This window comes from Cupressus sempervirens, chromosome 8 (genome assembly GCF_028749045.1).
Source record: "Cupressus sempervirens isolate cs-2001-9-10 chromosome 8, ASM2874904v1, whole genome shotgun sequence".
In the NCBI taxonomy this organism is placed as follows: domain Eukaryota; kingdom Viridiplantae; phylum Streptophyta; class Pinopsida; order Cupressales; family Cupressaceae; genus Cupressus; species Cupressus sempervirens.
The window spans coordinates 488,073,661-488,098,230 of record NC_143125.1 but is presented as its reverse complement, the minus strand read 5'-3'; the positions used below and the strand labels follow the sequence as shown (position 1 = coordinate 488,098,230).

At 35.0% G+C, this 24,570-nt stretch overlaps 1 protein-coding gene across 1 annotated transcript; it reads left to right on the top strand.

Annotated features, from left to right (window-relative positions):
* Positions 1-20,353: 20,353 nt before the first annotated feature.
* On the top strand, positions 20,354-24,259 carry LOC149543333 (glycerol-3-phosphate acyltransferase RAM2-like). Its single transcript, XM_089798159.1, has 2 exons — positions 20,354-21,318; positions 22,999-24,259. Exons 1-2 carry the CDS (start codon positions 20,611-20,613, stop codon positions 23,890-23,892), a joined length of 1,602 nt encoding a protein of 533 aa, XP_089654285.1. The 5' UTR covers positions 20,354-20,610; the 3' UTR covers positions 23,893-24,259.
* The last annotated feature ends 311 nt before the right edge of the window (positions 24,260-24,570 follow it).

Sequence of the window (24,570 nt, the reverse complement as noted above, 5' to 3'; positions counted from 1 at the left end):
ACTTAGTATTAATTAGATTAAATGTAACTCAACATCTTGGGATCCTTAAGGAATGTAACTTGTTATGTATGCTTATGTATGGTTTTAGATGAATGTATGTTATTGCTTCTGCTACTAAGTATTATATGTGAATGATTATCTTTCTCATTTTAAAAAAAAATGTTTGGCAAACTTAGTAAAACTTTAGGTTAATTCTTTTGGGCATTACATCTTCATCTAACCCCAACCCAAGCTAAGGATCATAGACATTATCTCTCATACAAGAATGCTCGATCCTGAATAGTTCTCCACTTCATGAATAATTAATCATATCATATTTAACCTTTTCCTTCACTAAATCACTACACATATGGCACATTATGATTATATTTTAAATTTTGAAATGCAAATTTTATTAGTAATAAATTATTTTTATTTAGTTTAATTATTTGAAAAAGAAATTCATTTTATAATATAATACTTATCATGTTTATATTGCTATACTTCTCATAATTATTTTTTAAATTTAAAAATATATTTTAATTTTTTTTAATGTATTAATCAATTTTTTACTAAATTATTCAATATCATATTATTTTAATTGAGATAAGTTTAAATTTTTTTCAATTGAAATACATTTCAATTTATTTTTAAAAGTATTATTATCAATTGATTTATATATTAGTTTTAATATTTTTCAATCAATAGTTTAAATTAGATATTAACAAATTATCATACAAAAATAGATGATTTTTTTTTTTTCTTTAATATTGTATTTTTATGAAGTAGAGACTAAAAAGTCTATTTTAAAAATCATCCTCTATTTCTAAATAATTTTTAAATTTATGAAATAATTTTTTTATAATTTTAAACTCTAAACATAATTATTTAATTATCTTCTTATTTTGTCACTTATTAATTAAGATCTATTTCATTTACATTATTTTTTACATCTCTTATATTTTGTTCTACATTCATAGTGACAAGAACATTTCTTTGACGAGTACCTTACAATCAATTTCAATTTAAATGAAATCTAGCTTTCAATTTCAAGTAGAATAAATTACAAGACTTGTATTTATTTTAATTTGCAATTTTATATTATGAAAGTCTTATATACTTAAGAAAAGTATTAAATTAAAAAAGTTAAATTTTTTGTGAAGTATTTTTGTAAGTATACTTGAAAAAAGTATTAGTTTTTCCTAGTAGAGCCATAACATGTAGATTTTTTAGATTTGTCTCCTTTTTAGTCCACAAAGGTTAATGTGTGCTTATAAATATTTATCTTGTAATGTTTACACCATCACCATCATATCCATAGTCACATAAAATTTGCAAAAATATTTGTGTCATACATTACAAAATCACTTATACCATCATTAACATCCTCATATATATCATCTTGCAATAACAATGAACAAACATTTCATCCATGGGATATGTCATTCTATTTGTTTGTTCATATGATGGTGTTTAAATGATTTTGATTTTAGTAAAATATTTTTTTGAGGATATTAATATATAAACTTAAAATGGTACTACTATAAAAAAATAAATTCTACATATTTAAATAATATAAAGGGTCACTAACAATATTAATATTTTTCAGGATGGATAGAAATAATAAGTGGGAATCACTTATCAAGTTAGATGTGCAAGATGTCCAAAATGAAGAAAGTCATTTCTCAAGTTGTGAACTTGAATGGACACCTATTGGAGATAATAGTAAACAACAAGTAGACTGGTGTGTTGCTATACCTCTTGAGAGACTCCCTCACTTTGTCAAAGGAGAAGGTATATTGAATAGTGCTGAAACAACATTTATACGTAAAAGTTTTCTTGAGAATTGTTGAGATAATGGGTGTTGCACACATTGCATAATATTGTTATATTGTATTATTTTATTTTATTATGTAATGTTGCCCGTAGGTAGATGTGCAAAATGTAAAGATTCCCATGGGATATACTTAATGAGTTGTATTGTAACATTGTGATAGTATTTCATATAATTATCTAATATTGGGGAAAAGAATCAAAATTCCAAGATTATATGCGAGGGTCAGTGGATTAGGTAGCACATGGTTAATGTAATTTGCTACTATATAAGAAGCCACAATGGTAGTTGTTGGGGTGAGAAAAGAGAAGAAGATAGAAGGCAAAGAGGAAAGAGTCGAGCGGGACAAGGCTTGACAGGTTAGCCAAGGAAGCATTTGTGAAGGTTGGAAGCATGGCATGGGATGTGTGGACTCATGCTTGTTCACATAGTTTGCTCAATTGTGGCTATGGATTTGAAGGCTTCCATGGTTGTATTGTAATGGTTTTTTTGCTTAATAATATATGGTGATGGATGCTTTTGGAGGTGTTTTTTCCTTCAATGAGTGTTTCCCAGGGTATATCTTGTGTCACAATTTTTGTGGGTATGTTGTCTATTCTCTTGAATGTGGATTTCAATTGCATATTTATTTCAGATCTATTATGGGTTATGTGAAAATGCTTATATTCTTTATTACAATTTTCCTTACAAATGGTATCTGAGCTATGCTTTTATTATTGTAACCCTAGATTGAATCCATGGGAATGCATGAGAGGATAAAAGAAAGGGCAATATATACAAGTTTTTATTGCAGATCTAAGGGTTTAGGGTGTGTTATTATGATGGGATATTGGTAGATTTTGGCATTTAAAATTGTTGGTCAAAAGAATTTTTTGGATGTTTCATTTAAATGAGGGTTTTAGGGAGAGCTTGCAAAAATGACCTCCTAGGTAAAAACAGACCTCACCATTGGATCTGTGTCAACATTTTCATAAATTTTGATATATAATATGCCCTAGTTTGGCCATGTTCAGAGGAAATGAAAGAGTTTATTAGTTTCAGCCTATGATGGCTGTCAAATTTGATCTCATTGAAATTTTCATCACAAATTTTTTTTTTTAAATGTAGTGAAAATGGTAAAATGATTGTCTTAGTAAAATGGCCATAACTTTCTCTCAGCATATCGTATTTCAGACTTCTTATAGGCATTGGAAAGATAATTCAGAGCACTACAACTTGGTGTAGGTTTGGTTTCATGATTTTAACATTTTGTCATGTTTTAAGAGCCTAAAATTTGGATGTTATTTATTTTGAGCGCAAATTAGGGCATAACTTGGGCATACAAAGTCAAATTTTGGACTTCGATAGTCAACAAAAAGCTCTTGGAGAGATCTAAAAATTGGTTCAGATTTACTGTAGGTTTTGCATGATTTATTTGGTGATATATGAATCTGAAGAGTTTATGGTGTATATTGACTATGGTAACATTGTGAGTTTATGACATTATATATTTTTGAGATTTGGATTTGATGTCATTGTATACTTAGTTCATATTTCAGATTGGTCTCATAATGATATGGTTATTAGTATTTGGTTTGGATATGTATGATGACTTGTTGGGTCTACGAGTTGTGTAGTGTTGTAAGCGGTCTATACTTACAGGTTGCATTTATAGCTTGATTATGGGTTTACTTTGCCCATTGATCTTTCATTATTGATGCATATTCTGATTAGTGGCTTGGATTTGAGTTGTCTATACCCTAAGTCACATGATTTGCTGACTTTTTTCATGTAGAAGGGATGAGATGATGTTACTAGGTATAGTCATAGTGGAGGATTGTGGTTGACTATTTTATGTTGACAGGTTGGACACTTTTAGAATTAGTTGCTCAATTCATGGATGTGATCATGGTGCCATGGATTTTGGCATTACATGATTGGATATAGAAGTACATTCTTGATGTTTGTTGGTTTCGATTCCTAATTTGGTTATGGTGGTATATCTTCTCAGTTGAGGATCATGGTTATTTGGTTTCTTTTAAGGAGCTCATGATGTGCACTTTGAGTTCTTTGATGGTTTTATGCCTTGGTTGATTCTCATGGTTAAAGGATTACTTTTCATCATGATTTAATGGATAGCTTGGATACATAGTTTAGTGGAAGTTGTGATGGTGCTGAGGTGACAATGTAAGATTAATTCCTAGTTTGGTTTTTATCTTCTTGGTTTGGAGATCTTAGTTTCACTTGGTACTAACACTTTGGTTGTGTGAGTGTAGACCTCGAGGATCTTCATGTAGGAGATGGATTTTATGATTCCATAGGTGACTTGGTACAATGGTTGAGTGGGAGTTTTTTGACATTGATATATTTATTGAGTGTTTGCAGATATTGGAGATTTGTCTTAGATCCTGTTGCTGCAAAAGTGTCTTTGGAATTTGCATGGTGCACTTGTTATCTTCATGGTGTGTGAAGATGGTTAGATCTTGAGGACTCATGGAGTTCTTGGTTATCTTCATGGTGTGTGGAGATGGTTCTTCATGGTATGTGAAGATGGTTTTCTTCATGCTGTGTGGAGATGGTTGCATCTTGAGGACTTATTAGGTTCTTGGTAAAGGTGTGGTTTATGCTTTCATTTGACATGTTATCCTTGGTGTGAGGATGGTTTCTTTATTATTATGTCATGGTATACTCTTGATATGCCTTTAGATTTGTAACATGTTATGGTGTGTTCATATGAAAAATGTTATCTCTTTGGTTGAGATGGTTTAGATCCTATTGTCATGTTTATGTTCCTTAGGCCATGGTTGGAACTTTGACATTGATATTGGTTTAGTTTCTTGGTATTGAGTACATTGATCATAAGTTGGATACTTCATTTCATAGGTGCTCATGGATACTTAGAGATGTGGTGATGTTGATTTATCTTGGACTAGATAAGTATTTTCTGAGATAGTTGATGGTTTCAATAGGAAGTTTGAGGGGCATTCACCTAATATGGACTTCAAGGAAGATTGTTCTTAGATGAGTCTTGGTTGGAGACTTGGATATCTTGATGAGCATTATCATTCCCCACTCTTGGTCTACTCAGCAGTTTATTACTTGAGAGATATAGCCCATTATTTTATCTCAGGTGCATTATTCTTATGCTTGACTTTCATGGATATGGATCTTGAGCTATGGTAAATTAGTTAGTTCTGGAGGGTTCATTTGAGAGATGGTTTAGTAGTGGTTATCTCCATTTGCATATGTTGTTTTGTTGTTTGATTTTGGGATATGGTTTTATATTGGGCATATTCCTTAGTTTACGAATGGTTTATGATTTTGATCTTCTTGTGAGAGCCTTACATCCATGATTAGTTATATGGTATGGTTTGGGTGTTGTTAAGGCTTCTTGGTTGGGGTTTTATGGAGGAGATCATACTTGGATAGTTTACATTTAGAGGTGTGTGTAGAAGGATATGATACATGTTATGATTTGCATGGTTTCTCTTTGGTCTTGGTTATCTTCTTGGATGTTTGGTTTTACTTACATTGGATTTGAGATTGGTGGGAGATTGTGATCTCTGGTTTGTGCTCATGTATGTCATGTGAGAGATGACATGGTTATTCCTTTATCTCTTTCCTCTATTGGTTTTGAAGAGCTTGGGAGACTACTGGAGATTTTTATGAGATTTGTTCTTGCAAGTTATTGGTTTATGTATGGTGGATGTCCTTGAGACTATGTGGATTCACTTCTTTGAGATGTTGTGAGTGGATTGATTATAGTTTTGACATTATTATTTGCTCTTGTTATCTATGTGGTAGATATTGTTCTTGAGGCTTGTGATTGTAGCTTATAGATTGGGTATGTCGATGATGTGAGATTCACTTGTTATACCTTTGGAGGTATGGATAGTTGGATGGGTTTGGAACTTGTTGTGGGTTCTATTTAAGCTATGGATATCTTGACAACTACAAATACATGTGATTACCTTTGGATCAAGTTTTTGTGCTTGGCATTTTAGTTGGTACAGGATTTTATGATCTTCTAATGTGACAGGTTGGGTGGCTTTCTCTTTGGATGGCTTCTATGTATGTCTAGTGGCAATGGCATAATAGGAGGCGAGATCATTCATGTTTGAGATCTTGGATACTTTGATTTTGTTGCAGGTACCAAGATGGAGCACATGGTGTACTTTCATCCATGATGGTCGATGTGCTAGGAGGGATTGTTCCCTTGTTCATTGATGTGGCTACAAATTGACCCTATGCAATGTATACAACACGTGAGAGATTGTTGAGATAATGGGTGTTGCACACATTGCATAATATTGTTATATTGTATTATTTTATTTTATTATGTAATGTTGCCTCTAGATGGATGTACAACATGTAAAGATTCTCATGGGATATACTTGATGAGTTGTATTGTAACATTGTGATAATATTTCATGTAATTATTTAACATTGGGGAAAAGAATTAAATTTCCAATATTAAATGTGAGGGTTAGTAGGTTAGGTAGCACATGGTTTATGTAATACCACTTGGTGGTTTTGTGAGACTTGTTACTATATAAGTAGCCACAAGGGTAGTTGTTGGGGTGAGAAAAGAGAAGAAGATAGAAGGTAAAAAGGAGAGAGTCCAGCGGGACAAGGCTTGACGGGTTAGCCAAGGGAGCATTTGTGAAGGTTTGAAGCATGGCATGGGATGTGTGGATTCATGCTTGTTCACATAGTTTTCTCAGTTGTGGCTATGGCTTTAAAGGCTTCCATGGTTCTATTGCAATGGTGTTTTTGTTGAATAATACATGGTGATGGATGCTTTTGGAGGCTAGGTGTTTTCCCTCAATGAGGGTTTCCCAGGGTATATCTTGTGTCAAAAATTTTGTGGGTATGTTGTCTATTCTCTTGCATGTGGATTTCAATTGCATATTTATTTCAAATCTATTATGGGTTATGTGGAAATAGTTATATTCTTTATTGAAAGTTTCCTTACAAGAATAATTTGATAGAACCTGCTAACCATGTCACAAAGATGTATTCAAGGTTTTTCTAGATCTAATAAATTGATTAAATGTGTCACTTTTATTAAAAAATAATAATAAATTATTATATCAATTAATGTGTATTTTCTTAAATGTATAAACATATATCATTGTAATTTTGGGCCACTAGATAAAATAAATGCACCAAAAAGAAAGGAAAGAATACACAATTTTACTCAAAAAAGGGGTTGTCAAACCCATTTTCTTGTTAGAGTTATGTATGGTAGGCAAGATATTGCAATAATTACATATAATGAGTTTAGCGATTAGGATGTTAATGGTGAATATTATCACGAAAAGGAGGACCCTTCAAGCAATTTGAGTAGATTTGCACCAAGGTTGCCAAATAAATGTAAATCGTATATTGAATCCTTACTATTGATGGGTGTGGGGATCAACACAATATGTGAACAACATTACCTAGATATTGTTCTTACAAAGTTGATAAAATGAGGGATACATGTTTGTTAAGAAAGGATATGTTAAATGCATGGAAAAGAGTGTGCTCCCTACATTCACAAAAAAAAATGAGGATGATGCTAAAAGTGTATGTTTGTGACATCTAGAGGAGAAAGGTAATTTATTTCATTATAAAACACCAAAAAATGTGGAAAATATTCTATTTTTCATAAGCATCCAAACACCATGGATGTTAGAGATGATGGTGAAACATTCACATGACTCAATTATCGCAATGGACTCCGCATTCTTGACAAATAAATACTATGTAAGTAGAAAATTTCTAATTTTAATTATGGAATTTAATTTAGTCATTAGTCTTATTTGTCAAAAATATTAATTTATCATTGATTTGTTCATGTGTAGTATCTCAACTTTATACCTTGCTTGTATTTGATGAACAAGAAGCTGGTGTACCTATTGCATGGGCCATATCCTCAAGAAATAAAGTTGAGGATATAAATGAATGGATAACAGATATTTACAAAAGAAGGAAACAATATAGAGAAGATTGGCATGTCAATGCATTCATGACAGACGATGCTAGTGCTGAGATTCAAGCAGTTAGATTTTTTTGAACCTTAGTTTATAGTTATAAGAGTAGAATTTTTTATTATTTAGTTTATAAATATGTATGTAAATCCCAATTTTTAGAACAAAGTAGTTAGAATTTTATCAATTATTTTATTAGAATGCTACTTATGAAGTTTGATAATATATTGTCTTGTAGATTATCCTTTAATTTTTGAGTGTTGTGCATTTGGCATGTGCATAGAGCATGGTTGAAGAATGTGTACAAGTAAGTTAATCTTTCATTAAAATATATTAAAAATCATATATGTCACATCATAAATCTATATTATGTTATATAATCCAAATTTGTTAGATATAAAGATGTTGGAACAAGAATATTTAATAGATTGGGTGAGATAATGTATGCAATGAGTGAAAATGAAGATGTCATTACTCATTTGATAATAAAGTTCATGGTGGAATTCAAAGAAGAGAAGCAATTCATTAATTACATTCAGAATTATTGGTCTCATGATGAGAGTCACATTGGTAACATTATCAAAATTATTATTTTTTATTGTTTTTGTGTATTTATATAATTAAAATTTATTTTTTTATATGCTAAGATATCAAGTTTTTTTGTATAGCGATGTGGGCAAAAAACTTTCAAAGCTTCCCTCACGCAAATCAAGAGACTAATGCTTCTATAGAGTCATACCACTCCCACATCAAAAGTCAACATCTAAGTGATCGTTTTAGGAAATGCATGAGAAGAATGGGTTGGCTCATTTACACACTTCTTCATAGGGTAGAGCCATTCTATAAAAATAAAAGATATTTGAAACTATCTAGATTTTTAACCAACTTCAAAAAGGAAAGATATTACATAACTTCTTTAGAGAGATAAAAAACAATACCAGCTACAAATTTTTATCTAGATAATCACCTACCAAACACATATAAAGTTAGAAGTCAACCTATTCCAACAAAATGGTATTTTGTTAGGAATTTTGGACCAAATTTGCATGTGTGTGATTGTGAGTGGGTGAAAAGACTAACACATGCAAGCATGTGTTGAAGATCTTATATATTCTAAAGAGGAACAAACATGATCAAGTTATTGGTAAGTATATTTTAAGATATAGGCTTAATTTATTTATATTTTAATAAAAAAATTCTATGTTAACTGTATTAGTCTCATTTTGAATGGTAGAAGCTTCTACTCCATTGGTCGTTGATGACAAGGAAGTCAAAGAAATTTCTAGTTATGAAATTAATGTCATTGGTAATGATGATATGATTTATTTGATTAAATATTAAATGATTTTATTATTCTCAACATTAATTAATTCATATTTAAATTGTAGATAGTTGTATACTTTCTGAAAATCAAGAAGTGCTTGAGGTTGTTAGCGCTGGTGAAGGTGACAAAACTGGTGAATTTCAAAACCATCATTTTAAACAAAATTTCAAATCGTTTAATATTTTTGACTTTTCCATTGTTATTCACATTGCAGATGGTTGGAATTCATCTATACTATCAATGACAAGTTTCAAAAATTAGTTGATTATTTAAGTTCATTGCTCCAAAATTTACCAACTAGTGATTATGACAAAGACATGTTTAGTCAATTTGTTGATAGATTTAGAGATATTCATGCATCTCTCGCTTCATCTTCCAAATTTAAACCAATCTTTGTCTCAGATAACATGTCTATTAAATGAATACCACCATGTTTTAGTCAAAGAAAATTGAAAAAAAAGGTCATTCCATTCACCAAAAGCGTAAATCCGTATCTAGAAACTTAAATAGTAGAGTTGAGGATCATGAAAATTTCTAGTTCCCCTCTATAGGATTGAGAAAGAAAAAGAAAAATAAAGTCACAAATCACTCGGGCATAGTTATTCAAGAAGAAAGGGATATTATCAAGCAACAAGGTGAGTGTATTTGGAAGGGGAGAATCTTGCAAGGGGAATGGACCCAGGTGGGACAAGCGAACACAACATAGATTCCCAAGAAAAGCCTGCAGAGGTGGACGATTTGGGGACTTGTGGGGTCCAAAATTCCCTTTTGAGTCTTTCACCTTGACTTCATGTGGTTTGTCAAGCTCCTAGTCAAGCTAATATTTTGAATGTGGAGGCTTCTCGAGATAGTAAAGTAAAAAATTGGTAGAACAGATTGGAAGATCAAAGGGCGTGGGTCTCATTATTTGGAAGGAAACCTAGAGGAAAATCTTCTTTCCCTCTAGTAACATCAAAATCCTATTGGGAAAAAGGTGAGTTTCAAATCTATATTCCTAATCAAATTGTTGATTTTTCTGTTACTTCTATGGAATATACTCTAGTTGGCAAATTCTTGGGGGCTAGACTAGATATTGATACATTGAAAAATATGTTGAAACGGAAGTGGGTGATCCACGGTCAAGTTGATATAGCCCATATGGCGAATGGATTCTTGTCTTTTGTTTTCAACTGTAAGGAGGATATGACTATGGTTCTATTTGGAGGACCATGGATGTTTGGAAAAAGCACCCTCACAGTTAAGAAATGAGACCCAAATATGGATTTATCTTATGCTTTTTTCTTAACTACTCTGATCTGGGTGAGATTTTCAGGCCTCCCTTTAGAATATTGGCATGAAAACATTTTCAAGGGAATAGCAGGATCCTTTGGGGAAGTTATTGTTGTTGATCAGGCTATGGCTACAAAATCAAAACTGAATAGTGCTAGGTTATATGTGAAAGTGGCTAACCTAAACAACCTCCTTAAAAAGGTGGAATTGTTTTCAAAATTAGGGAAAAGGAATCAAGAAGTAACTTATGAGGATCTTCCAAATACTTGTTTTTCTTGTAAAAAGCTATCCAGCCAAAAGCAAAAATCAAACTAAGGTTGTTAAAGACGACAAGAAAGAGGAGGAAAAGACTTAGAAGAAAGTGTGGAGACCAAAATCTAATGGCCAGAATGAAAAAGGAAATAATCTAAATCCTGGAACTGGTTTTGAGAATGACAAAAATAATTCTTTGAATTCTGAAAAGCAGGATGATGGTCTTGTTTTATCCGGGCAAGAAACCCACTTGCCTGATTTGATGAAACAAATTGTTATATAGCAAAAGAATGTTATTAAATGAGAGGATCGTGCTAAATAGGAGGAATTAGAGGAAGGAGAAATTATGGAAGTGAGAAGCATACATTTGATGTTGAAGGAAATACAAAATGGGGAAGACCAATATTTGTTGTTGGAGGAAGTGCATAATGGTGAAGACCAAACTTCTAAGATTCAACAAAATGGGGAAGTCCATGCTACTGAGATTTAGAATATTGAATACCAATCTCTTGAAACACCTCTATGTAATGACTTAATTCCTTTTTGGAATGAGTCAAAACCAAAGCAAAAAAGCTTGGAAAAGCACGGCCTAAAACAAAAACAAAGCCAGAAGAAAAAGACTAAGAAGAAAAGCTCTTCAATTCCTAAGAGAATTGAGACACAAAGCTTTAAAATGGAGTAGAACTCTACGGTGGAGCAATAGCTTAAGGTTAAACCAAATGTGGGGACACCGAAAAAATCGGGAAGAAAACCTTCAAGGAAAATAAGAGAAATTGAAAGCTTACAGAATATTGTTGATGGAAGACAACTATTCTGGGTTTTACCCCTTAAAAAAAATCATGAAAATCATTACTTGGAATATTAGGCGGATGAAAAGTAATCATAAATTGGATATTGTTCGTAACTTTATTAGGGAGCAAAAATTGGATATCTTTCTGCTTCAAGAAATAAAGATGGACAAGGAAAGAGCTAAAAAGATCAATTCTTTCAAGGAATATTGTTTAAAGGCAAGTAGTTCAAAAGGGGCTTCAGGAGGAACTCTAATACTTTGGAAAAAATATTTGTTTTCTAGTCTTGGTATAAATGAAAGTAAGCATTTCATGGTGGTTAAAATGACTAACTTATACCAAAACTCTGAGTGGTACTTACTCAACATGTATGCCCCTAATACTAAGAATTCTAGGAAAAAAGTTTGGAAAACTCTATCTAATATTAAGAGCAAAGAAAAAAATAGTAGGTGGATCTTTATGGGTGATTTTAATGTTCCCCTTTGTGACCAAGAGAAAAAAGGAGGAAATGTTAGTCAACTTGATGGGAGGTTGGATTTAATGGAATTTATTAATAATGAAGGGCTTATGGATATGGATTTCCATGGTATAGAGTTCACTTGGACTAATAAAAGGATTGGCAATGAATGTATTCAAGCTCATTTGGATAGGGCCTTGATATCTCCAGATTGGACCAATGATTTCGTTTGTAAATTGGAGGCTTCTTAGAAAGTTGGTTCAGACCATTTTCCTTTGATTTTTACTACTGTTAAGGCATATTCTAAGAAAAACTATCCATTTAGATTTGAAAAAATGTGGATGCAGCACCCACATTTTTAAAAGTAAATTGGAGGAATGGTGAAACATTGAAGTTGAAGGGACTGCTCTTTATAAAGTGGCTAGTAAACTAAGAAATGTTAAAAAGGAGGCTAAAATCTAGAATAAAAGATGTTTTGGGAATATTTTTGAGATCAAACCTAAAATTAAGGAGGAGTTATATTCTTTTCACCATAATGGTTGATTTCTTAGGTAGGTATATTGGGAAATTGGTTCTGGATGGTGTTATTAAAGGCTTGCAACCCTCTTCTCAACCCCTTATCTACTCCCATGGTTAGTTTGTTGATGACACTATTTTTATGGGAAAAGCTAATGTTAGGAAAGCTAGAAATTTGAAAAAAGCTCTAAGCCTCTACTCCTTGACCTCAAGACAACTAATTAACTGGAATAAAAGTTATTTGTTCTTTGTGAATACCCCAGTGTCTAGACAAACCAAAATTGCTAAAATCCTAGGATGTTCCATAGGATCCTTTCTTTGTACTTACCTTAGCCTCCCTTTGGGGCTTAATGCCCCTCATTCCTTCTAGGAAGATATTATCAAAAAAAATTCTAAGAAACTTGCTAGATGGAAGGGAAACCTATTGAGCCAAGCTGGTAAAGTTACTCTTTTGAAAGCTTGCCTTCAAAGTATACCTACTTGTGCTTTGAGCCTATTCAAAATTCCCACTAAATATATTGATTCCCTTGACAAAATCCAAAGGAACTTTCTTTGGTCTGGTATTGAGGAAGAGAAGAGAATAGCTCTAGTTGCTTGGGACCATATTTGTAAAACAATTAGAGATGGAGGCTTGGGAATAAGAACTATCTGAAGTATGAACAAGGTTCTTCTTGCTAAGAAAGGATGGAAAGTGTAGCATGATGATAAGGAGTGGAGCTCTATATGGAAACATAAATATTTGTATAATGCCCCTTCTCTTTCTGATTTCTTCTCATATCCTAGTGTCATTTCCCCTTCTACTATATGGGGGGTTATGCAAGGTGCTAAGAACATCTTAAGTGAAGGGTGCTCATGGAAAGATGGATATGGGTAGAAGATCAGGTTCTGGGAAGATTCCTGGTTTATGGACCATCCACTGATAGAAGATTTTGAGGATGGGACCTACATTGAACAATGCAAGCAGTAATATGGTATTCATGTGGAAAACTACTAGGCTAATAATAGTTGGGTCAGTCTTACTAACATTAGCCAAGACTTCAATAATATCTAGATAATGTTGAATGCTTACTACTTGTATCCCTATAAGGAGGACAGAATGTTATGGAGGAATGATGTTCGTGGGAGTTTAAAAGTCTCTTCTATATTTAGATCTAAAGAAAAAGGACCTGGTCTGTTATGGTCTAAAGCTTGGATAAAAGGTCTAACTCCCAAAATCAATAATTTTTATTGGATTCTATTGCAAAATAAAATTCTAACCTAGGATAACTTGCAAAAAAGAGGGATAAATATGGTCAACTTTTGTTGTCTATGCAAGAAAGACTTGGAGAACAGGGATCACTTGTTTTTAAAATATAATTATAGCCAAAATGTGTGGAGCTACATCTTCATCCTTTGGAATATTGCTTGGGTTCATCATAATAAAATTCAACACTATTTCCAGAGCTATACTTGCTCGACAAAGGACAGTAATGTGGAATACCTATGGAAAATCACCCTTCCTCACTTGTGGTGGGGAATCTAGAAAGAAAGAAATAATAGAATTTTCAGAGAGAAAGAAATGCCTGAATGGGTTCCAGGTCAAAACATCATCAAAGCAATAAAGGAAATTTTCAAATCTCAAAAAAAATTTCTTGATGGTTTCTTGATTGACAATTCTATGCATAATACAGGTCCTACAAAGAAGGTGGAGGATCAAAGATCAAGTGTAAAATGGAAGGCTCCTTTGAGGGGATGGATTAAGGGGAATTTGATGGGGCTACTCATGGAAACCTTGGAAAAGTAGGGTGTGGAGGAATTATAAGGGATCATACAAGTAACACTATTGATGCTATAGCTATTCCCATCGGCATTTCAACTAGCCATAGAGCTGAAGCCACTGCTGCCCTTTACACCATGAGACTGGCTGTGGAAACTAGAAGTAGGTACCTTTGGATGGAAGGTGATTCCCTAAACATTATAAATATGCTCAATGACAAAATCCCAAGAACTTGGACTATAGAGGATAACATAATGGAAATTAAAGCTCTAACAACTAATTTTGAAAAAGTCACATTTTCGCATTCTTACCAAGAAGGTAATTTTGTTGCTGATTGGCTCGCTAGCAGGGTTGTGCAAGGGGATAGTACACTAAGGTGGCACAACAACCTCAAAAAAAATTAGGAATTAAAATCGCTAATTAAGTATGATGGTACATATGCAACGGAGGGAAAGATCCTCCAAGATTAGTAATTTAATGATAATTGAAAGTGGGTCTATGGAGGGGTGTGTTACAATCCCTAGGATGTACTTCATTGCTATTATTATCTAGGTGTGGCACAAAGGAAGATTAATGAAATCCTTGTTAACTTTTGCGAGTATTTTGGCTTGCTTCAATTCGTCTCTTTTTCTAGGATTAGCTACTCTGTTCATTCTTAGAGACACACATTGTTTGAAAATAGGGGGAGAGCCGACAAAACAAGAGCCCAACAATTGCAAAAATTGGAAGGATAAAGCCTCTGTCTGGAAAATTCTTGAGAAAGGAAATGTGACTCCTTACCTGCAGTGATTGCATGGTTTCAAATTGCATGTTATAGATGCTTTCTTTAAGAATTGGTTCAAGGATAGGGTTAGTTTGCATGGCATCATGATTCATCTCACAGAGGACTTCATTGCTGAAGTGATCGGTCTCCTGAAGGATGGACTGAAATACAAGGAAACAATCATCTCTAATGTCACCTTCAAAAAGTTTTTGAAAACTAAGGAGGAAGAGCAAAAGTTGGAGAAGAATGGGGACTTTTACGAGCTTAACTAGATAAAAGTAATATGGAGGGATGTTTTATGTTGTCTTTGTGAATATTTTATTTTAGATGGAAGATCCAAAAGAGTCCACAAGTTCCATTTTGTTTTTTTGAACCATTTCTGGTATAAAGATAGGATTTCTTTTCCTTTCTACCTGAGGTTTTCGTTATTACAAAGCCTCCATGCCTATAGGAAGAAAGAAACTCACATTGTCCTTCATGAAGGTCTCATTCTCTTAATTGAGAGTTATTGCAAGACAAAGGCAATTATTGTTTCCCTTATTTTAGAGAGGAAAAGGGGGTCGGTGAGTGAGTCCCAGTCTAGAAAGAGCAAAGGGGATGAAGAACAAAGTGTGAAGAAGCAATTGGTGATTAAGGATACTCCCCAAAAAAATGTTGAGGATATTATTGATTCTTCTGATAAATATGAAGAAAAAAATGTGGAGACAGAGGAAGACATGGAGATGGGGGATATTAGCTCTAATTTAGAGGGTTGTCTTGGCAGTAAAGATGAGACTGGGAAGAATGATGTGGAGGAAAGTTTGGATAAAAATGAAGGGTCGGATAACATTGGTAATGAGGAAAACAAGGGTGGAGAAACCCAGAGATTGAGAGAGCTAAATGTGGAGGAGGAGATGGGAAGGGAGAAAGATTTAGGAAAAGAAGAAGACAAGGGCATGGAGATCCCTAGGGAGAAGGAGGTGGATGATTTGAGTTTGGGGATTTTTCTCTCCTTCCTTGATACTGCAAAGATTAATGTTGACTCCTCTCTTTGTGGAGGTTCCTGGACTTACAGTGAGATTATGAAATTAAAGAAAAAATTGGGTAAAGTGCAGAAGGTTCAAGAGAATGACTAGGCCAAACTTGTACTGTTGGAAACCCAAGTGGGAAATATACCTGAAAAACTGAAGGAATATGAACAAGGTCTCTAGCATCTGATCAAGGAAAGTGGCAATAATATGGAACAAGTGACTTCTAGTTTGTGTGTGGCTACAACAAGTTTGGGGAAGAAGACCAATGAGGATATTGTGTCTCCTAGAGGACCATGTAAAAGGACTAGATTGAGCTCACGAAAGAAGGCTGCCGAGGTTACTGTTGGTACTATCTTTTCCCCTATTGATACCATTCTTAGTACAATTGAACTAGGGAAGGAGACTACAAAGATGATCAAGGAGTTGTAGTAGTGGTTTGGTTTTTTTTGTTTATTGTTTTCGTTTTCATTTTGAAAGCTTTGTAAAACTTGTAGGTTCCAAGTCCTTGTAAAACCTTGTCGCATTTTCTAGTTACATTATGTGGTTTCAGGTCCCTATAAAACTTGATTTTGTGTCTTTTTTTTGGTCTTAGGATCTTGTTTCTTGGTTATGCTATGTTTTAACATCTTTTTTACTGGTGTTAGGGGTTTCAGGTGTAATGATCCCATCTTTTGGCCTTCACATTCTCCAAAGTCTAAGTGGAGGATAAGAAGAAATTAAACTAATTTCTTATAAAGTCATTCAATTAAAAATTAAAGGTGACTTTGTATTTAATTAATTTAATTATTTACAAGGGAGTAGCTTCTAGGGTATGTATTAATTATTGGAAGGATAAAAGCCTCTCGTGATTTAATTAATTATTGCTAGGGAGGAATTTCTAGGGTATGCATTAATTATTGGAAGGAGGAAGCTTCTAGCTCTTGCAATTAATTAATGTTTTAGTTCCTTCCAGAAGGATGAAGAAAATGACAAATAGGGCTGAAATTCTCATTGTTGATCATCGAATGATTATAACCTACATTTGATAAGAGCTTGGATGTGTGAATCACACTCCCTTCTTTTGGCAATAAAGGATGTTCATTCTCTGTTGTACCATTCTAGACGTCATTCCCTTAGGGTTTGGCCTTTGGAATATATCTCTTTGTAATTGATTGCAGCATTCTTAGCTTTAATATAATTTTAGCCTTGGTTCAGCTTTTGGGCATTCCTAGGTGTCCATTATAGTGGTATTAGAGTTGTTTCTAGGGTATCCATTACAGTGGTATCAAAGCCATAAGTCCTGCCATCCTACGGAGATCTTAAGCATTTAATCCAGTCATACAAACACAGAGGAGACATTCTTTGAACAAGACAACAGCATGGGTGACCGAGCTGATAGAAATAGCAATTTTGACCAAGAAAATGTAATATTTAGATTACTGCGTACATGAGAGAAGGGGCAATGTATGCCATAGGAGCATAATAGGATGCAACAGGAGCAGAATAGGCGAATGGATATGATGTTGCAGCTTATGGCTAGATAGATGGGCATCAACTTTGACGATTTGTATGTTGCTCTAGAGTAGAAGGTAGCTGATTCTTCAGATGGGATCGAGACACCACCAGGCTATGCTGTTGGTGATAGTCAGGAGTCCACATATGAAGCTTTTTCAGAGGATGGCAATGCAACAATAATGGGATTAGGAGAATGTGAGGATACTTTCATATCAGCAGCCACTTATGTGTCAATTGAACCATCCAAAAAGGAGTTTAGCAGTATGCATGCAGTTGTAGATGTGTGCTTTGATGATAGTACACTTTTTATTGCTAATGAGGTGAGTGATATAGTGATAGAGTCATATTATACTATCGATCAAAAAAGTGTTGATGTTCACTTCTACGATAGTACTATGTTCAACATGGATGCCACATTGTCTTATGAAAATTTGATATTTGCAGTTGATATTGATCACTCCCTTGAGTGGAGTTGGGCTTTGTTTTCACCATCTACAAAGATTCAGTTTTGTGTTGCAGCAGTTTGGGGGAAGAGGTTTCATAGATCTTCTATGGAGCTGCCTTCTAGTGATATCCAGACTTATACTTCATCAGCACAAGTTTTGGGAGCTAACTTGCAGGACATGTGGTTTGTCTTACTGATGTTCATTTGCAGTTTGTTTAATGTCCATATGGATATCACATATTACTTCAATTGGGATCCAGGTGGAGGTTGGAGTACATTATGTTACTTAATTGCTTGAGGACAAGCAATTTCAAGGAGGGCGGATTTGTAATGATCCCATCTTTTAACTCTCACATTCTCCAAAGTCTAAGTGGAGGATAAGAAGAAATTAAATTAATTTCTTATAAAGTCATTCAATAAGGTGACTTTGTATTTAATTAATTAAATTATTAATTACAAGGGAATAACTTCTAAGGTATGTATTAATTATTGGAAGGACGGAAGCCTCTCATGATTTAATTAATTATTGCTAGGGAGGAATTTCTGGGGTATGCATTAATTATTGGAAAGAGGAAGCTTCTAGCTCTTGCAATTAATTAATGTTTTAGTTCCTTCTAGAAGGATGAAGAAAAGGATAAATAGGGCTGAAAGTTTCATTGCTGATCATCGGATGATTATAACTTGCATTTGATAAGAGCTTGGATGTGTGAATCACACTCCCTTCTTTTGGCAATAGAGGACGTTCATTCTCTATTGTAACATTCTAGACGTCATTCCCTTAGGGTTTGGCCTTTGGAATACATCTCTTTGTAATTGATTGCAGCATTCTTAGCATTAATATAATTTCAGCCTTGGTTCAGCTTTTGGGCATTCCTGGGTGTCCATTACAGAAATGCTAGCATGTAGTAGGATTGAATATCAATGAGAAATACAATTGGCTTTGTAGATGCAATCAATTTTGATATGTGATGAAGTATGTGAGTCTAATAGCTCGACTCAAAGAAACCAAAAGGAAACCATAGAAGTTAAAATATCATGAATGGAAATGTTTATGGCATGCCTTGATGAATAATGGAGAACTTGAGTGATTTGGATGATAGATCTCCTTCTTAGAAACCATATTTCCTTTTATTCACAGTGTAGTTCTTGACTCGTGCAAGTGTCTTGGACAAAGAGTGACCTATTCATTTTGTTTCTCTAACTTAAATAGTTTCACCATATGCTCTATTATTGTAGCATTTCCTTTTACATATCCATTTAATTTGATTTCTCTTACATTTAATTAATTTCCCGAGCTCACCAAAGTGCTAATAGAAGTGAGGTGGCGTTGGCCCATTTGTTTCTTGAGATTACATGAGTCTCAAGGGTGGCAAATCCCTTTCTCCACAAAAACCTTGTCAGGATATTGATTCCATCATCCGTAAGACTTTGTCCATAATGACTAGATTCTACACCACATGATCAAATCACAACAACTCATGACACCTTATGTATAGAACATGCAAACTCTCTTAATTGATATTGAATGTCTCACTCTCTTAATTAGTATTGAATGTCTCACTCTTTTAATTAAGTATTAAGAAAAGTTGACTATTTATTTTCTTGATATTTATGATTTGACTTAATCCTTTTCCCTCGTCAAGTGTGTTCAAATTCATTAAGAGAAGTAAAAATAATAATAAAATAGTAATCAAACATTCTATCATACACTTGAAATCATTCACTTAGTCCCAAAATTGAAACCCAACGATTACGAAATCTCATTTATTACTCAAAGACACAGAAAATTCAAAAAAATAAACGATCCAGTCTAGAATAGTAATCTCAAATACAATGAAATGGAGTAATCTGATGATCATATGTATTCAACAACTTCCAAATCAGATCCTTTCGTGTGCATTGAAATGATTATCAAGGATTTGTTCACAGGTAACCAACTCATCAGCTCATTGCCTATGCACAGTATTCTCCGTGTTCTGGTGAAGCGACATTTGTCTTCTAGTATGACGAAACAAGCGTCCCATGAAGCGGCGACATTTGGAGTTTTCTCTCGCACAATAAATCCCACGGCTATGTAGCGTGTTCAAAACTTGCAGGAATACAAATGCATTTCTTTAATGGCGGAAGTGGGTTGACTTTTGGAGGGTCTGCCACACTCTGCCACCCAAATATGGTTTTGACTCTGTAAATCTTCAGCCACATTAATTTCGCTTACATGCCATTCAAAGTGTACTTAATTTGTCAGGGCGCGAAAAACAAGGCAAGAGTTTGGCTACCCATAAAAGCTAATAAAAGATTATCCAAATCAATCACGCAAGGGAGGAAGATAACAGATTAGGCTAACGTAGGTAATTGGAAACGGGTTTTAAAATAGTATGGCAAACGTAAGTGGAAATGTGTTGGGCTTTGTGTTAGGTGTGGTAGAGAAGAAGAAATTAGCAGGCCAGCCTTGGAAGACACGTTTAATGCCAGGGAGGGCAATAAAACTGCTTTTATTTAATTAAAAGGGCGGCAAAAAAAACATCCGGGGTAGAATCGGTTACGGTGAGACACAGGTGTGAAAGGAGGTGTTTATGGAAATAGAAAAATTCAAAATGGAAGGAATTGCTACTTAAATGCACGCGGTGTGGGTTTGGGTATTGAAAAAACATAGGTTGTGACATTCGTAGTTATACCAGGTTCAATTTGTTCCCGCTTCGAAGAATTTTGTTGGACATCTGAAGGGATTTCTATTGTCCGACTGTTTTTTTTTCTCAGTGGATTTAGATTATGGAATTTGTGAAGCTGTTTGAAGCCGTGTGGAATTTGCTGCCCGTGACATCATGGCTCAAGGCGAGGAGAATGGCGGGCGGGGCGGCAGCCCAACGGGCAGCGAAGTTTCATCCTGTGAGCAAATGTGGGGATTTGGCGGGCAGGGAGAATCAGAGTGTTGTATCTGATCTTGATGGGACTTTGATGAGATCGAGTTCATCATTTCCTTACTTCATGCTCATGGCTTTTGAAGCAGGGGGGCCTCTCAGGGCACTTTTGCTTCTTCTGGCTTCGCCTCTGGTGTGGGTGTTGTACTACTTTGTCTCTGAAGCGGCGGGAGTCCAAGTTATGATATTTTTGGCCATGGCGGGAATGAAAGTTTCGCAGGTCACAAGTGTGGGCAGGGCTGTTCTGCCCAAGTTTTATATAGAAGACATGCATCCTCATGCGTACAAGGTTTTTGTGTCTTGTGGGAAGAGATATGTTGTCACTGCTAATCCGAGGATAATGGTAGAGCCCTTTCTCAAGGAGTATTTGAACGTTGAGTGTGTTTTGGGGACTGAGCTTCAGGTTGTTGCTGGTTATTGCACTGGTTTTGTGGCCAAACCAGGGGTGTTGATTGGATTGAACAAGCAGAGAGCTGTGAAGGATCTCTTTGGAGAAAAGAAGCCTGATATTGGCCTTGGTGATCGCCTCACAGATTTCCCTTTCATGTCTCTATGCAAGGTAATCTTTTCTTGTTCTCTTTACCATTGATCTTTTCTTCTTCTCCAATTCAAATGCTTGTAGTTCAGATTTAGCTGTTTGTTACACTGAACTTTTTTTGCGTAAGGGTTTCTGTAATGTTCATTGCTTTACAGTTTCACATCCCTGTACAGTCTGGTAACCTTTTCTTTCTTGATTATCATCATGTAGTGGTCATCTTTCCTGATAAGGTCTACATTTTGTTGTGACCACCTTTTCCTTTTTCTTCTGCGCTGCTAATTTTGTTCTCGTGTTACTTTTCTATTCGTCATGTTGTGGAGTGTGATGTTCTTGTGGAGTTTGTAGGTTCATGTTACATAAAAAGGAAGGCCTTTTTAAGAGTTCACAATATTTTGGACTATCTGTATCTTAAAGTAATGTTAAAAAGAAGAAAGAAAGGAAAGTCTTGTTATGTAGTTTATAATATTGGGTTATTTGTATTCAGTCTATAGATATCTTAAAGTAATATAGTACTATTTGTATTCTTTGTAGAAAACATTAAACTATATTACAAATAAGATGTATGTCTCTTATACAAGTAAAATTATTTATAATGCTATTCATAAGACACACAATTTTCAAGTACAAGTTTAAATCTTATCTAAATCACAAAAATCAAGCTGTTTAAGATTTGCAAAGTTTCATGCTCAAATCAACAATTGTTTTTTGATGGATAGTTTAATAGTCTAGTAAAGGCAAGAAGCTTGCAAGCTATCAACCAGGGAAGACCATCACAGAAATATTTAGCAACTCATGGCTCAAACCTCTTTGGCTTATAACCAAGGACTGAGAGGTATCCATTCAGCCAAAAATGATGAGGACACAAATCTGACCTCATCCCTTATAATATCCAAGCTTTGCACTCACCAAAGCTTGATGACTATGGACTCACTGAAAAACATTCAACTTCACCAAAAACCAAGAACCCAACGCCCAAACCAACAAATTTGATTTTAGCTTGTTCCATTGTTCAGGGTTCCATACACTTGATAAGCAGGAGGTAATTTCCACAGCAAGTCAAATTGCAATATTGCTATCAGGTTTTAACTGTGTGATTTTTTGAGTCAAACTTTGAGTCAAAGCTTGCAAATGGGGTTGCAAGCTTTAGGTTTAACCATGGAGGAAACTCTGTAGTTAAGTGTGCTCAGGCTGGAGTAGTACTGGGATGGGTGACCTCCTAAGAAGTCCCAATGCTTACCCCTGTGAGCATCACCTAGATCCAATGAGTGCCAAGTGTTCCATTTATTTTCATGAGAGATGGATTCATGTTGAATCACCACTCATGAAACATGAGTCAATAAGTTTGACTCAAAAACATCACACAATTAAATCCTGATAGCAATATTAGAATTCCATACATGTTTGTTTGTTCTCAAGCTGTACTATGTACCATCCTGTGCCATGAATTCTCAACACTTGTCATTTTCATTTTTCATAGAAGAGCCACTTTTTAATCAAATTATTAGTACAGTCCATACATTGATTGTCTCATTGGTCTGTGGCAGATGTGTTGTGGTACAGTTGATGTGATAGTTGTCACTGATATATAGAAAATCCCACCTTCAGAATGAATCTCAGAGTCTTTTCCTTTTTCAGACAGCAAGGCTCATTATAACACTTGCTATAACATAACAGGCTGCTAAATGTTTGTGTTTGATACAGGAAGCGTATGTTGTGCCCTCGGGCAAAAACTTGGAAGCTGTGCCAAGGGACCAATACGTGAAGCCATTGATTTTCCACGACGGGAGGTTAGCGGTTCGACCCACGCCATTGATATCGCTAGGGATAGTCCTGTGGTACCCAATAGGCATATTTCTGGCCATAACGAGGATGCTGGTAGGGTTGTGCCTGCCATACCACCTTGCAGTCCCAGTGGGAGCCTTTCTTGGAGTGAGAATCAGAGTAAAAGGGTCACCTCCAGTCCAGAGAGAGAACAGCAGCGGGGTTTTATACGTATGTCCTCACCGAACACTTCTAGACCCCGTATTTCTCACCTCTGCCCTCGGACGCCCTGTTACTGCCGTCACATACAGCCTCAGCAGAATGTCTGAAATCCTCGCTCCCATCAAGACGGTCCGGTTAACACGAAACAGAGATTTTGACGGACCGACCATGCAACGTCTGTTGAATGAGGGGGACCTGGTTGTATGCCCAGAGGGGACGACATGCAGGGAACCTTACTTGCTTCGTTTTAGTTGCCTCTTTGCAGAATTAGCAGATGACATTGTTCCTGTCGCCATGAATGCAAATGTGAGTATGTTCTATGGAACTACAGCCAGGGGATTCAAGTGCCTTGATCCCATTTTCTTCCTTATGAATCCTTCTCCTTGTTATCATGTCGAATTCATGGACAAGCTTCCCCAGGAGTTGACATTTTCAGGAGGCAAATCGAGCTTCCAAGTGGCCAATTACTTGCAGAAGAAGCTGGCAGATAAACTTGGATTTGAGTGCACAAATTTCACCAGAAGGGACAAGTACATGATGTTAGCGGGCAATGAAGGAATAGTGCCAGAGAGAAAAAATCATACTAAATCCTTGCAGCCCACATCAGTCTAATGCGCAATCTTCTCTTGTTGGTTTTAATTTCCCGTGTCTACCAATGATCTTGGTTTGTTGGTTGGTGGAATGTATAGGTACATATGATTTGCATAGATTAAGTCCCTTCCCAGCAGGACGGAAAAAATACTAAATTGAAAATGAGATCTGAGGAGAGATGGCACCGCACCCTGCATACCTACAATCATTATATGTTTTTAGCGAGATACAGGTTGAAATCTGACACTCTCTAATGTCATTTGAAAGTAATAAAGGCAACCCACGTCATTCAAATTCATCCCGATTTGAAGGAGCGTGTGGTGCCTCAATTTGATGTCTGTAAATTAGGTGGATTCTTTAATATTCATTGCCATGATTCATTTATTTCTCCGCGATCTTTCTCAGATCATTCATCTCTACAATTTTTTATTTGCAGAGGAAGTAATCATAAACATAATCCATTGTGTTTTCTTTTGATGCTTGATTGATGTAAAGATTGTTTCTCAGCAGAAGCGGCAATAATAATGGTAATCTATAATGTTTTCTTTCAATACCTGATTTAATTCAAGATGGTCTGTAAGCAATGCTTAGCAAAAAGTGAATTGGTCATATGCATGGCTGTGAAAATGAGGCCAGATTTATGATGGGATGGGTGTTCATCTTTACTTTGGTTTTATGATTGGAATCAAAATTTCGGGA